The following is a 16,701-nucleotide window of genomic DNA, read 5'->3' on the forward strand; positions in this document are numbered from 1 at the left end:
ATCCAGTTCTTCTATCTTCTCAAAATTGTTACACTATGTTTTACAGTTTATTGTAAACAAGCATTCTGAGAGTATTGCATGGCAATACATAGTCCCCTACCAGTTAAAAATTCATTATACTGGAACAAATGCTAACTTGATCTATAACTTATCATGGTGTAAACTATATAACAAATAACAAGTCAATATCTTCAAGCATGACGAAAAAAAGTGTGAAAAACTGATTATTCAAGTGAATTTTCGAAGTCCGAGGACCATAACTTTGCATAAAATCATCAGACCGGAACAAAATTCGAAATTGATCTGTAACTTTTCATGATAAAACTATAAACAAATTTTCAAATCAATATCTTCAAGCTTGACGAAAAAAAGTGAGGAAAACTGATTTTTTGAGTGAATTTTCAAAGTCCAAGGACCATAACTCTGCACAAAATCATCAGACAAGAACAAAATTCCAACTGTAACTTGTCATGATAAAAATATATACCAATTATCAAATCAATATCTGCAAGCATTACGAAAAAATTGCAGAAAACTGATTATTTGAGTGAATTATCTAAGTCCGATGAACCATCAGACCGGAACAAAATTCGAACTTGATCTGTAACTGGTCATGATAAAACAATAAACTAAATATCAAATCAATATCTTCAAGCACGAAGAAAAAAAGTGTGGAAAACTGATTTCCCCGACAGACAGACAGACAGACAGACAGACAGACAGACAGAGACAGACAGACAGACAGACAGACAGACAGAGTGCAAACCTAAAGTCCCCTTTGACTTTGTCGGTAGGGGACTAAAAAAATATCATTACCCATGGGTCAATTCTAATTTTGTTTTAGTTTGAAATTCCATTTTGTAGTTACACATAATTCTTATATCTTATTAAGTTTACCTTCTGACTTAAGTCATGATAAACAATCTGCTGGACCAACACATCAGCCAAGGTTTTAAAGTCCTGTACAAATCGTTCATTTTTCTGTTCTCCAATCTTCTCCTGAACCAGAAGTTCTAATAAAGTGTGTTCTGATCTAATAATTCTGGCAACATTGGCTCCTTTCTCTCCCACATTGAGAAGATCTCTAATCAGATCTTTTACTTTCATTATCTATATAGAATAAAAGAGAATAAAAAATATATAAGATGACAATTTTACAGAACATTACGTCATACCATTAAACCAATTCGCAAGTCATCACAAACTAATTATAAGTGGTACTTTGAATTCGGCAACTGAAAGAAGGGATTTCAGTTTATTCTACAAATGTAGGTTTTTGTATTTTAAGGTTCATCAGAAGAAATAAGCAAATATGGCTGTGCTTACACCACAAATTTTACTCTGAGATATGACAAAACCTGCAAACCTGAAAAAGTTTTAAGGCTTGGCAGGAATAAGATAACTAAATGTTGAATGCATTTTATGTGGAAATTTCAAAATTAAAAACTTGAATTTGAGATTCCCTTTTTCTTTCTCATAGAAGGGGCCAAAATAAACTAATTTTGGATAAATGTTGGAGATGTACCCCTCTGTAATAATTGCAGTGAACTGTATTCATTGACATGGACAATTGAAGCACAACAGATTCTGCACAACAATAGGTGAATCAAACTGTGTAAATGAGTGGACAGTATCAAATGAAACTCATGTGTTTGTTCATTTTGGCAAATTCTGTTTCAAAGAAGAAACAGGAATCTCAAAATTCAGGTAAGGTTTTAATTTTCTGAAACATAAAATGCATTTAAAATTTAACTATCTAGTTTTTTTTTGCCATGCCTTAAAACTTTTCCAGGTGCACAGGTTTGTCTGTACTCGGAGTAAATTTTGTGGTGTAAACTGGGCCATATTTGTCAATTCCTTATAATAATAAAATGCTCCGCAGGGCGCAGCTTGATACGACCGCAGAGGTCGAACCCTGAACAGTTGGGGCAAGTATGGACACAACATTCAAGCTTGATACAGCTCTGAATTTGGATTGTGATTAAATATTTGACACAGTATAGGTTTCTGACACAGAATGAATGTGGTCTAAGAACTTAAAAATTTTAAATTGGACATTCACCTATTATGGTCCAATATCCAAAATCTAAATACATGGTTAGATTCAGCATATCAAAGAACCCCAAGAATTCAATTTTTGATGAAATCAAACAAAGTTTAATTTTGGACCCTTTTGACCTCAATGTGGACAAAGTTGATAACGGGGCCCAAAAATCTAAATACATGGTTAGATTCAGCATATCAAATAACCCCATATATTCAATTTTTGTTGAAATCAAACAAAGTTTAATTTTGGACCCCGATTTGGACCAACTTGAAAACTGGGCCCATAATCAAAAATCTAAATACATGTTTAGATTCAGCATATCAAAGAACACTAAAAATTCAATTTTTGTTAAAATCAAACTAAGTTTAATTTTGGACCCTTTGGACCTTAATGTAGACCAATTTGAAAACGGAACCAAAAATTAAGAATCTAAATACTCGGTTAGATTTGGCATATCAAAGAACCCCAATAATTCAATTTTTGATGAAATCAAACAAAGTTAAATTTTGGACCCTTTGGACCTCAATGTGGACCAATTTAAAAACGGGGCCCAAAATCCAAAAACTTAATACACGGTTATATTCAGCATATTAAAGAACCCCAAGAATTCAAGAATAAAACCCCATTGAAATTGATCAAGAAATAAGCAATTTATAAGAAGTATCTTCTTTTGCACAATACTGTGCAATTGAATATTTCTTGCTATTGCGCAATACTGTACAATTGACAATTTCTTGCTATTGCGCAATATTGTGCTATTGGATATTTCTTGCTATTGGGCAATACTGTGCAATTGAAGATTTCTTGCTATTGCGCAATACTGTGCAATTGAAGATTTCTTGCTATTGTGCAATACTGTGCAATTGAAAATTTCTTGCTATTGCACAATACTTATTATATAAAAATTTACACATCCTGTTTGGTGTGTATCTCCTACCATATCATTATTATTTGCTTTTAAATATAAATCAGAAATAACCAACTTAAAATGGAAAATTTTAAAAGAAAAAAAAAGGAAAAAAAGAAAAAAAAAGAAAAAAAAAAAAAATCCCCCCCCCAAATTTTTTGAACCCCCTTATGATTCATCACCCCCAAACTCAATCCCAGCCTTCCCTTTGTGGTATGGTACCTTGCAGTACAATTTCAGAGAGATCCACACACTTGAACACAAGTTATTGTCTTGAAACTAGAAAAATGCTTATTTTTGGCCCCCAATTCCTAAACATTTCAGGCAATTACCCCTGAACTCAATTCCAGCTTTCCCTTTGTGATATGAAACCTTGTAGTACAATTTCAGAAATATCCAAACACTTACACACAAGTTATTGTCATGAAACTAGAAAAATGCTTGTTTTTTGCCCCTTTTTTGGCCCCTAATTCCTAAAATTTTGAGGCAAATACCCCCAAAATCAATCCCAGCCTTCCCTTTGTGATATGGAACCTTGTGGTACAATGTCAGAGAGATCCATACACTTACACACAAGTTATTGTCTGAAAGTTACAAAATGCTTATTTTTGGCCCCTTTTTGGCCCCTAATTCCTTAACTGTTGGTACCATAACCCCCAAAATCAATCCCAACCTTCCTTTCGTGGTATTGAACCTTATGGTAAAATTTCATGGAGATCCATTCACTTAAACTAAAGTTAGAGTGCGAAAACCAATGTGTCTTCGGACGACGCCGGACGACGCCAACGTCATACCAATATACTATTTATTATATTTATAATATTTTTAATTTTTGCGGTCGTATAAAAACCTCAAGATGAATTTGTTAATTCCAGGTACAGTGTATAGTGTTTTTTTATTAATGGTGGTGAAACTATTTTACAAGAAAAAAATGTTCTACATACAATCATTGTATGGTAATCCTATATTAGACTTTCGAATTAATGTATTCTCTCATACATTTCCTACATGCAGTTACAATGCTTATGTTTTAACTTCACAGTAAGAGTTGATTGTTCAATGAAGTCATTTAAGCTGAGTCACGGATTTACCTTGGGTTAACCAGTGTAAACTTGAAATTGGTCTATAAAGGATCTAAATCAATGATTGATTGATTAATTTGTGTTTTACGTAACTTTCAGCACTATTTGCTATTTTTGAGGTGGTCAGTTTTTAATGGTGAAGGAAGACAGTGTACCCAGAGAGAACCATGACCCTAGGTAGGAAAAATGAAAATCCCTGGCAATTCAGATTGGGATCAAACTCACCTGCCACATGCAGGATTCGAACTCACAAGCTCAATGTTTACAGGCTAGTGATACAGTAGTTGGACTACTTAGACCACTCTGCCACCGAGGCCCCTGGATGTAAATTAGATCTTGTCCAAATAGTTATGTTTTGTACAGCTTTTTGATAATTTTTATGAAGGCATAACAGAGTATGATATATTTGATTTGATTTAATTTTTGGTGTTTTAACGCCACTTTTAAGCACCGCTTTTGGGCTATTTCGTGGCAGCCAGTTTTTATTGGTGGAGGAAGCCGGAGTGCCCGGAGAAAACCACCGACCTTCGATAGGAAAACTGACAATCCTAGTCAATTAAGATTGGAGTCGAGTGCACCCACACGAGCATGGTTCGGACTCACAACCTCAGTGTTGACTGGCTAGTGATTACAGTAGTAACTACTTAGACAACTCGGCCACCGAGGCCCCCTGATATATTTGAGCCACCAAGACTTTTTTTATTCCTTCAGACTTAATAAAATTTGATGCTCTGACGTAAACTGAGCAACATTCTAAATGTGCAATATCAGCATACTAATATCTGCTTTAGACTCTTTATGAATGCAAAATTATGCTGTCAATAACTTATTTTTTTGTTTTTAAAAAGCAAATTTTCGTAATAACAGATGTTGACTTGACATTTGGTAAAACACAAACAAGAGATGGATATGTAAAATCCCTGAGTTTCAAAAGTTCTTTCCACATTATTTCTTCAAGAAAATATTTGAAATGAACGTAGGATAAAGGAATCCATGATATTTTTAGCCTTTTGTAAGAATTCGGATGCAGAGTTAAATCTCACACCTGCGGACATTTCTAAATTTATAAGATGCAAACCAGTGAAATTTTAGAAAACAAATTTAAATAGACTAATCAATAATTTACCTGTCACCTGAACAGGCAATTTTCTGCAGTTCGTGATTTCGGTACTTTCCCTTTCAGTAAAAATATCTTTCTACTGTTTCCTTGTTTTTTTAGAGTGTTCATCAGAACATTTTTCGGCAAATAAATTTGTTACTCAATGAATATTGCATTTAGATAATGTTTCATCCATTTATTGCATAATATTTCTTTCCAAATTGCTTGTCAAACATTGTTTGTTTTTGAAAATTTTTCTTCGTCCACCATTGAAATTTTATACTAATCACGGATCGGAGGCAGATCAACTATGACCAAAATCTGTATTCTTACGAAGATGACTTAACAGTCACACAAATGGAACAGCTGACAGAAGAATAATGATCCAAAAAGTGAAAAATACTCTTTCCACACGTTTTAACAGACATTTGGTTACATGTCCTTTAATTAAATGTATATTTGTTTTTATTGGTATTAATATTGATTTTGTTATCAGTAAATTAAAATCAAACTAAACATTATTGTTATATACATATGCACATTCATAGCTGTCAGTAACTGCGGGTACTCTCAGATCTGTATTTAATGTCTTTTTGTTGTTGGGATGTACAAGTACCCGGCCACGTCCTCTCTGTGTTTTTGTTAGATGTATTTCTTTTTGTATCCATCTGATGAGTTAAGCCTTTTTCAACTGATTTTTATAGTTCGTTCTTATGTTGTACCATTACAACACTGTCCCAGATTAGGGGAAGGGTTGGGATCCCGCTAACATGTTACCCCACACACATTCTGTGTGTATGTGCCTGTCCCAAGTCAGGAGCCTGTAATTCAGTGGTTGTCGTTTGTTGATGTGTTACATATTTGTTTTTCGTTCATTTTTTTGTACATAAATTAGGCCGTTAGTTTTCTAGTTCGAATTGTTTAACATTTGTCATTTCAGGGTCTTTTATAGCTGACTATGCGGTATGGGTTTTGCTCATTGTTGAAGGCCGTACGGTGACCTATAGTTGTTAATTTCTGTGTCATTTGGTCTCTTGTGAAGAGTTGTCTCATTGGCAATCATACCACATCTTCTTTTTTATATTCCATGTAAATGCATTGTTTCAATTTATTGATTTAAGCTCCTGAAATTTGTTAAATTTATATATATATTTGATGAGAAACAATGAATTTCACAAACAGAACAGTTTTCTTCATTGAATAATAAGTTTTTATATCTTTTCTTTTTAATTTACAAACTTCTTTGATATTGATAGATATTTAGATATTTAATGACAAATAAAGACATAAATTGAGACAACTGTTAGTTGGGGAAATAGTTTAGACTTGATATTTTGGCCAATCACAAGCTAGAACATAAGGACTGCATGACTACCATGTAATACTATTATATTGGAAGCCATGATATTTAGGTGTATCATAAGCCAAAGATCAAGACTATGTGACTACCATGTACTTAAGTTACAATGAAGACACCCTGTACCACAATGTAGAAGCCCAAATTTGGGTTATACCATTAGGTAAAAGTGTTTACCGTAACATTATATATAGTTTACCGTAAAAAAGGAAAATTCCACAGGATTTTTAGCTGAAAGGATCCCCCAGATACCGATAACTATATTATCCGGCGGTCACCACTATCCACCAGATAACTCTTATCCGCCGGATACCGGATCTATATAAATAGGGTGCAACTATTAATCATAATTCTGCCTCTGAGGAAGGTCTGTGAAAGACCGTAACCGGTCAGGCTATGGATCATCACCACTGGTGCTGTTATGTGTTTTGGCATATACTGTTTTTTTTTTGTTTTTTTTTCTGAGACAACTGCTACTTGACAATGCTTGAGATGCATTACTTTTAATACATGCATGTATAATCAAATATGAAAATTATTCATGTATATATTGATATATTCATATCTGAATTCGTCATGAATAGATATTATGACAGATCTGCCATCAACAGGTGTCCAATGTAACTGATAATTTTATATTTAAGTCTTTAACTTTGATCTAGTAAGCATGTCTCCTACACTTTTATGTTTGCTATACACAAATATTAGTGCAACATTGAATACTTGTACACATTCTTCCTCAAACTGCAATAAATGCCAGTGTTTCATGATACGTTTTTTTTATTCTACATATATATATATGGGTTATACATGTATTTAGTTATTAAAAATTAATAAAAGATTGTTGTATTTTGTTTGGGCCATTAAAATTCTATTTGAGCTACCAAAATTTGAGTGTCTGAAAAAAAGGTTGCCCAATTTTTTTCATTCGGACCACCAGGGTAAAAAAAAAAAACGTTTCGAGCACTGCCATTTATAAAATATTGTCTCAATATACACATTATCAGTCAGGGGACTTATTGAAATAAGTGATTTTTAAATCACTTATTTAAGTAGCAAATTCGAAGTTTTGTCACAAATTGTGATTTTGTAGTTTTACCAAAATTTTAAACGCATAGGTTTAGATAATATCTTTTCATTAGTAAAATTGAAACTAGAGGCTCTAAAGAGCCTGTGTCGCTCACCTTGGTCTATGTGCATATTAAACAATGGACACAGATGGATTCATGACAAAATTGTGTTTTGGTGATGGTGATGTGTTTGTAGATCTTACTTTACTGAACATTCTTGCTCCTTACTATTATCTCTACCTATAATGAACTTTGCCCAGTAGTTACAGTGGAAAATATTTTGAAAAAAAATTTACAAAAATTTACAAAATTTATGAAAATTGTAAAAAATTGACTATAAAGGGCAATAACTCCTTAAGGGGTCAATTGACAATTTTGGTCATGTTGACTTATTTGTAGATCTAACTTTGCTGTACATTATTGCTGTTTACAGTTTATCTCTATCTATAATAATATTCAAGATAATAACCAAAAGCTGCAAAATTTTCTTAAAATTACCAATTCAGGGGCAGTAACCCAACAACATGTTGCCTGATTGGTCTGAAAATTTCAGGGCTGATAGATCTTGACCTAATGAACAATTTTATACCATCAGATTTGCTCTAAATGCTTTGGTTTCAGAGATATGAGCCAAAAACTGCATTTTACCCTATGTATTATTTTTTTGCCATGTCGGCCATCTTGGTTTGCGGGCAGGGTCATCGGACATATTTTTTAAACTAGATACCCTAATGATGATTGTGGACAATTTTGGTTAAATTTGTCTTAGTAGTTTCAGAGGAGAAGATTTTTGTAAAAGATTACAAAAATTTACGAAAAATGGTTAAAAATTGACTATAAAGGGCAATAACTCCTTAAGGGGTCAACTGACCATTTTGGTCAAGTTGACTTATTTGTAGATCATACTTTGCTGAACATTATTGCTGTTTACAGTTTATCTCTATCTATAATAATATTCAAGATAATAACCAAAAACGGCAAAATTTCCTTAAAATTACCAATTCAGGGGCAGCAACCCAACAACGGGTTGTCCGATTCATCTGAAAATTTCTGGGCAGATAGATCTTGACCTGATAAACAATTTTAATCCATGTCAGATTTGCTCTAAATGCTTTGGTTTCAGAGATATAAGCCAAAATCTACATTTTACCCCTATGTTCTATTTTTAGCCATGGCGGCCATCTTGGTTGGTTGGCAGGGTCATCGGACACATTTTTTAAACTTGATACCCCAATGATAATTGTGGCCAAGTTTGGTCAAATTTGGCCCAGTAGTTTCAGAGGAGAAGACTTTTGTAAAAGTTTACGGACGACGGACGCAAAGTGATGAGAAAAGCTCACTTGACCTTTCAGGTCAGGTGAGCTAAAAAAATGAACTTTTTGCTTCTTTTAAGCAGCAAGGTTTATGCCTTTGATGCAATCATTTAGCTGCAAATTCTATTTTAGTTGAAAAAATGCTATAAAAGTGGCTTTACATAATGAACTGATACTTTCTTAACAGATTTTTCCCAGCAGTGTGAGTATTTTTCCTGTAAAATTCAAGGTTTCATCTTATAGATTATGTAATAAAATTCTAGTGTTCGCGATCAAAATTTCACTGTTCGGGGTGTTGAAATTAGTGGGGGTTATTACAATAATGATACTTAAAGAAGTGATTTTTTGTAAGGAAATTGAGGTATGATACTTAAACAAGTGATTTTTATGACATTATCCTAGATTTAGTACAAGGTCATCACCTGACATGACCCGGTCATCCAATCAACACAGATGTTGGTTCTGATAATTTTAGCAACATAATTAGTCCCTGGATCATTAGTATTCTATATTTAAAGCTACAATAAAATTAAATCACTTAGTCTAGTGATTAATTTGTACTAGGTGATTATTAAAGAAAGACAACTCTTACTTCCAACCTTTTTGGACATAATGTTACTTGAATCAGTGATTTAGAAAATCACTCATTTAAGTAAGTCCCCTGACTGATTATATAACCCTGAATAACCTCCATTTAAGGTTTATGACCCCTTCTGTAGCCATGTGTATTATGAAATTTTCAAAGTGCCATTATATCAAAACAGCAAAGATAATGATTTATAGAGATGTGCCAATTAGTACATATACCAAAGGGAAACTTCGTTCAAAGCATTATTATTTATTGTTTTATTGCATTTAAAAGAAAGTGGGGTTTTTGTGGCAAATAAAGCCAAGATTTTTGCAGAAAATCCACAGACTTTAATACAAAGATTTTCGTTATAAAATTCTAAACAAAGATTACTCACTTGTTTGTCCATGATATGCTAGTGTATATTTTTTACAAAAAGTCCTGAACAACCTGAACATTCCAAAAAGCCTCGTGCTGAGTCACTAAAGTCAAGTGCATCTAGAACTTAAGGCGGTAGGTCTTTTCACCACCGAACACCCCAAAAATTATTTTTTTTTAACTCTTATTGTTATAAATGTGACCTAAATATAATATTTAAGTTATTAATTCAACAAATAATAAGGTTAAGAGAACAAATATCTACATCGAACAGAAAAGGAGAGTCTATAACACGACAACTCTGCAAACCACCACTGGACACCTCAAATAATTTTTTTTCTTCTTTTATAAAATAGTTGTACCAATAACAAGAAAAGAGACATGAACAAATGTTCAATATTTCGGGTATATAACTAATATCCTTCATCAGTTATTGATGTCAAATGATTCTTATACACACACAATGTAATCCGGAAAAATAGTGATGAATCCGGAGACGTTTTTCTTTATATCAGTCAGGGGTACTACTTGTACAAGTAATTTTTATTTACTTGAAGAAGTAATTATAATTTACTTATATAAGTAAATTTGTAGGATACTTATACAAGTGTATTTTATTTACTTGTATAAGTAAATTATTTTTTGGCCTAGTTATGTCCCTTAGACATTCAGATTTTTTTACTTATACAAGTAAAAAAGTCATCCTATCTTCTTTTCTTGAATTCTTAGAACTTCTTTGCTCTAACAGAATTTTGAATTGTCTGTCCTTTGCAGATGTCTTTACTATTCATTTAAGTGTAATTTCATGGACAATGAAAATCTCATAGTCTGTTATCTTTAGAACACTGCTCATTTACAAGCCCCCAAGGAGCAATTTTTGAAGGCCTTGCGCACATACTTAAGATCTTTGCTCAATCAGTTTCTTTGTTGAATTAATGAGATGAAACATTGAACTCTTATCAAAAATTATGAGCTAACCTGAGAAAAATTGTTAAAGGCATGATTTTACATCTCAAACTTGAGAATTTTTGTGGGATTGTAAAAAAAAATTACTTATTATACAAGTAAATTTTTTAGAAAATTAAGGGGAGATTATTCAAACAATATAATTAACTTGTATAAGTATATTTTATTTACTTCTTCAAGTAAATAAAGATTACTTGTACAAGTAGTACCCCTGACTGTATATGGATTATATTGATAATCGACTTTAACAGAAAAATGATGCATATAAACATCTAAAAAATTGTTAAATTAGACGTAATTTAATTGATTTTACCGTTTAATTGTATTAAATCACTGATTTTCTCAGTGGTTGATGATTTTTTTGGGTGTTCGGCGGTGTTCGGTGGTGTTCGGTGGTGAAAAGACCCACCCAACTTAAGGTGCACTTGCATTAGTCCGTTACAATGTACTTATTATTTGTTTTAACCAATATCTTAATTAATAAACTTGTTTTAAGGAAATCATTGCTAGCGCTGCATGCAAAAATTCTCTATATATTACAGTACAAGGGGAATGGTTGTGGCTTTTCTATAATATTTCCATGAGTTTAGCATTGAAACTGAGACTACTATAATAGTCTCAGACTGAAACAACAAAAGGGTACATAATCCTTAACAAGACAAAATTTCATACTATTCATCTATGAAATATTGTCTATATATGGACAAAATTTCATATGGAAATTTGTCCTTCTCTGGACACTATTTCATAGATGGGGACAAAATTTCATGATACAAAGTCATGAAATATCGTCTTGGGGGACCATATTTTGCTTTACACAAGCACAGGAATAGAAATGGATGTCAAGATGAAAGGCAAGACTTCCATTGAACCTCCCTTACCTGCATATTTTGCTTATTCCGTCAACCAGGGAGGCTCAGATGGAAGTCTTTCCAGATCAAGGATATGAATTTTATGATTGAACATAAAATTACTTAGCAAGATGCAACATTTTTATCCATTTTAATGCAGATAAATACGAAATAAATTGTCATACATTAATGGCTGAGTTTATGCTGATATATTTTAGTTAATGTTTGACAGGACAAGCTCTTTGTATACAGTGGCTTTCAAAATATCTTTTTTATCACCTACAAATTATTCTTATTCAGGAAACAACTGAGAAATACGTCATCATTCTTCGTGTTCCCTTACCCAGAATGCAATGTAGCAAATTTCCAAATATAATAATGACATGATCCAACTAGTTTGGCTTGAATCATGTTCAATCTAAAAATTCACAGGCCATCAATCAAAAATAGACATATCTAAACGAGCTTGATTGTCATCTTATTTTAATTCACAAAAATTTTTACTGCTGGTTTCGAAATATCTAGTTATATAGTCGATTATATGCATATGTATTGAAGAACAATGTCATAAACCGGAAGAACGTCAAGTTGGACATTTGATCAGTTGCTGTAGTGAAATTCGTTGACTAGCTATTTATTTCTGGAGTAACACATTGTTATGGACCTTATTTAAGTATATAGACTTGTAAGTTGTTAACACGGTAGACTAATATTCCGCTAATATTGGGCGTTCTCGGACGACATCTTGCGAGGAATATTCGTGGCAAGTGGAGATAACTGAAGAGTTCTTGATATGGTTTGATTTTTTTAAATAATCTATTATGCCTAAAAAACATCCAGATGATCACTACTTTGATGAATACGATGCAAGAGCATACAGGCATCTAGTACACGACGAACATGTAGCGCATGGGCAAAGTCAGAAAAGAGATAAAAAAAGGAAACTGAAGAAACAGAAATCTCACAAGAAATCCAAAGACAAACAAGAAAGTAATCCCGAAGTTAAAAATGTAAATAAATCTATTGTTGCATATGATGACATAAGTTCAGATTCAGATATTCAAGCACCTGCGTCCCCTATTGAACCTAGTCGGACTGTTGTGAGAGAAACTAAACAAGAAATATCTCCAGGAATTCCGAATAGATCATACCACAAAGGACGTAGTGACTCTCCAATTATAGTTGAAAATAATTCACCACCACCATCGTATAACAATAGCAGCTCTCGTAAACTGAAAAAAAGGCATCATTCTCCAGAACCTTATCCAAAAGGATATGGACCACCAAAAGCTTACACAGAAGTTCTTAAACCTAAAGCATATGCTGAACCACCTAAAGCATACAGTCAGTCTTTTAGAGGATATAGTCCTGAGAGAAAAAGATACAGATCAAGATCACCAAGTCCATATGGGAGGAAGAAATCACGGTAAGGAATGAATATTTTGAAAAAGCCTGGTGAACATATTTTATAAGTTTTAAACTACATGTTTTAGATACAGTACAATGTATATATATATATAAATAAAGAAATATGTTATGATTGCCAATGAGATAATTACCCAACATGATGTTGATGTTAGCAATTAGAAGTCACTGTGCAGCCTTTAACATTGAGAAAAACCCATGTATATCTTATAGTCAGCAATGAAAGGCTCCAACAATTGAGCACGAAAAATGAGAAACAATTCAAAAGAGGGGACAGTCTAGTGCATAACAACAATTCTATTTACAAAAAACTAATATGATATGAACCAACGACAACTGAATAACAGGCTCCTTTTTGGTCAATAGCAGAGTTTGTTGTCGTCATGTTTGAGATAGACAAATCGCAATTTTGAGAATATTTTTAGGCATGGCATAAAATAGTTTAAGATCAACAATCAAACATACATGTAGGGTTGGTTTGTCTCTTTAAGTAGTATTTCTCCAGCTGACCTCTGGTATTTTCACCACTCGAGAACACTAAAAGATTAGCGAGAACATTACTTTTTTATTGCATACATGTACATTGTATGCCTAAATTCACATAAAAAACTTTAAAAACGGCAAAAATGCTGGAAAGGGAATTACCGCAAATTTTATGCACACTGGGTTCAGTACTCAAAACTCATTTCTTGACCTTGGTGGTCTAAATGAAAAAATTTGGGCCACCACTCTTTTTAGAGACTCAAATTTTGGTAGCCCAGATAGAATTTAAATGGCGCGAACAAGCAAAAAAGCTTTTATTATAATTCTTATTTAATGGTAGGGAATTTCGAAGTGCCTTAAACATGTAAAAAGTGTCATCCAAATTAGGAAAAAAAATTATATAGACACTGTGCACTGACATTATACTTACATCCATATTACGCATTGATTTATTTTACAACACATTTTATTTATAAATACATGTACATGTAAGATTATAACAGTAATAGATTAACTCTGAATTTTAATAATTTCATTTTCATTGTATTATTTTTTATTCTCTTTCTGTTCTACATAACATCATGACACACAGTATCCTATAGCAACATCAACAATAAACAATACATGTACATGAATATGACGTCACATACCTGTTACTATTTTCCTATACTTCAGAAAAAGGTCCTGAAGGTGCCTATCTAATCGGCGAAACATGTTGACAAAAAAAAGTTGCAATGTACTTCAAAGTGTTGTTGTTAATTTAGTGGTATTTAATTCTTTTTTCTTTTTTTTTCTTCTCAAGATTCAAATAATTCCTACCTGAAGCACCCACGGTGGGATATTTTTTCTCAAATAATTTAGGTGTGTTTCCTGAAGCCTGACCGATCCTAATTTTCTCTGCTGGCTTTTAACTAGTATGCTCGCAGGGTTGATGAAATGCAACCATAAACCTGAAATACAAACATTTATGACAGTTTCACATTCAAAAACATTGGGATGACGGTTCAAAACACTTCATGATTGAAGAAAAAAAATTATTAAAAAAAAAAATCCTGAACTACACTTTGTACAGTGTACAATGTACCCACTCTCTATTTTTTGGCCATGCAACTGGAAACACACCTACTTTTATTTTTTGGGCCTTGCTGTTTAGGCCTCATTGGAGGGGTGACACAGGGTGCTTATTTCCCAATTTCTGTTTTTTTTTGTAATTTTTCCCCACTTCCTACCTTTTTCCTTCTTTTTCCCGGATCCCATTTTTATACGACCGCAAAAAAATTTTTGTGGTCGTATATTGGTATGGCGTTGGCATCGTCGTTGTCGTCAGAAGACACATTAGTTTTCGCACTCTAACTTTAGTTTAAGTGAATGGATCTCAATGAAATTTTACCATAAGGTTCAATACCACAAAAGGAAGGTGGGGATTGATTTTGGGGGTAATGGTACCAACAGTTAAGGAATTAGGGGCCAAAAAGGGGCCAAAAATAAGCTTTTTTGTAACTTCCAGACATAACTTGTGTGTAAGTGTATGGATCTCTCTGACATTGTACATGTACCACAAGGTTCCATATCACAAAGGGAATGCTGGGATTGATTTTGGGGGTAATTGCCTCCAAATTTTAGGAATTAGGGGCCAAAAAGGGGCAAAAAACAAGCATTTTTCTTGTTTCATGACAATAACTTGTGTGTAAGTGTATGGATCTCTCTGACATTGTATCACAAGGTTCCATAACACAAAGGGAATGCTGGGATTGAGTTTGGGGGTAATTGCCTTCAAATTTTAGGAATTAGGGGCCAAAAAGGGGCAAAAAACAAGCATTTTTCTAGTTTCATGACAATAACTTGTGTGTAAGTGTATGGATCTTTATGAAATTGTACAACAAGGTTCCATATCACAAAGGGAAAGCTGGAATTGAGTTTGGGGGTAATTGCCCAAAAAGTTTAGGAAAAAGGGGCCAAAAATAAGCATTTTTATACGCCCGTTTACGGGACGTATTATGGTATACCGTTGTAGTCCGTCTGTCTGTCCGTTCGTCCGTCGTCAACATGTTGGACATTAACTCAAAAACACTTTAACCAATTTGCATAAAACCTTGGTGAATTGTTTATATCTATTGACGTGAGCTCCCTTTCGTTTTTTATAAATTTTAGATTTTACGTTTCCGAGTTATGGGGTTTTATTCATTAAAAAATGGGGGATTTTCCAGTTTTCAGACAATAACTCAAGAATGCTTTCATCAACTTGCAAGAAATTTTGGTTGATTGTTTATATCTATTGACATGAGCTCCCTTTGGATTTTTATAAATTTTAGATTTTACGTATCGAGTTATGGGGTTTTATTCATAAAAAAGGAGATTTTCCAGTTTTCGGACAATAACTCAAAAATGCTTTCAACAGTTCTCATGAAACTTTGATGAATTGTTGATATCTATTGATGTAAGCTCCCTTTAGAAATTTATAAATTTTAGATTTTACATTTCCGAATTATGGGGTTTATTCATTAAAAAAGGGGGGATTTTCCATTTTTCAGACAATTACTCAAAAATGCTTTCAGCAATACGTATGAAACTTTGGTGAACTGTTTATATCTATTGATTTTAGCTCCCTTTAGAATTTTATAAATTTTATTTGTTTATAGTCTGACAACAGATTTACTAAGTATTGCGCAACAGCACAGTGTATTGCACAACAGCAAGAAATCTTTAATTGAATATAAATTCGATTCATATAACCAACTTCAAGTTCTTTGACTACATTTATTCAGAAACCTATAATACATGTATGTCAAATATTTAATTACAATCCAAATTCAGACCTGTATCAAGCTTGAATATTGTGTCCATTTTTGCCCCAACTGTTCAGAGTTAGACCTCTGTGGGCGTATCCAGCTGTGCTCAGCGAAGCAGTTTGTTCTAGTTTCCAGACAATAACTTGTGTTCAAGTGTATGGATCTCTCTGAAATTGTACTGCAAGGTACCATATATATATACCACAAAGAGAAGGCTGGGATTGATTTTGGGGGTAATTCCCTCAAAATTTTAGTAATTAGGGGCCATAAAAGGGCAAAAAAACAAGCATTTTTCTAGTTTCAGGACAATAACTTGTGTGTAAGTCTATGGATCTTTATGAAATTGTACTGCAAGGTTCCATATCA

General features: G+C 33.1%; 2 protein-coding genes across 3 annotated transcripts in view; one reads left to right on the top strand and one right to left on the bottom strand.

The window, feature by feature from the left end:
• LOC127728468 (inositol polyphosphate 1-phosphatase-like) overlaps positions 1-11,977 on the bottom strand; it is a 30,830-nt gene extending 18,853 nt beyond the window's left edge. The window contains exons 1-3 of one of the 2 annotated variants that reach the window (XM_052235864.1): positions 11,922-11,971; positions 6,692-6,810; positions 898-1,110 (exon numbers count right to left, since the gene is read on the bottom strand). In XM_052235864.1, the coding sequence (XP_052091824.1) occupies positions 898-1,107 (210 nt within the window). In that variant the 5' untranslated portion in view covers positions 1,108-1,110; positions 6,692-6,810; positions 11,922-11,971. Of the gene's footprint in view, positions 1-897; positions 1,111-6,691; positions 6,811-11,921 lie in introns of both variants that reach the window. The other variant, XM_052235863.1, reaches the window with a different exon arrangement.
• Positions 11,978-16,701, top strand: part of LOC127728439 (cyclin-dependent kinase 12-like) — a 31,360-nt gene continuing 26,636 nt past the window's right edge. Inside the window, exon 1 of the mRNA XM_052235793.1 lies at positions 11,978-13,064. Coding sequence (XP_052091753.1) covers positions 12,460-13,064 — 605 coding nt within the window. The 5' untranslated portion in view covers positions 11,978-12,459. The remainder of the gene's footprint in view (positions 13,065-16,701) is intronic.

Source organism: Mytilus californianus, unplaced genomic scaffold (assembly GCF_021869535.1).
Source record: "Mytilus californianus isolate M0D057914Y unplaced genomic scaffold, xbMytCali1.0.p SCAF_2, whole genome shotgun sequence".
Lineage (NCBI taxonomy): Eukaryota > Metazoa > Mollusca > Bivalvia > Mytilida > Mytilidae > Mytilus > Mytilus californianus.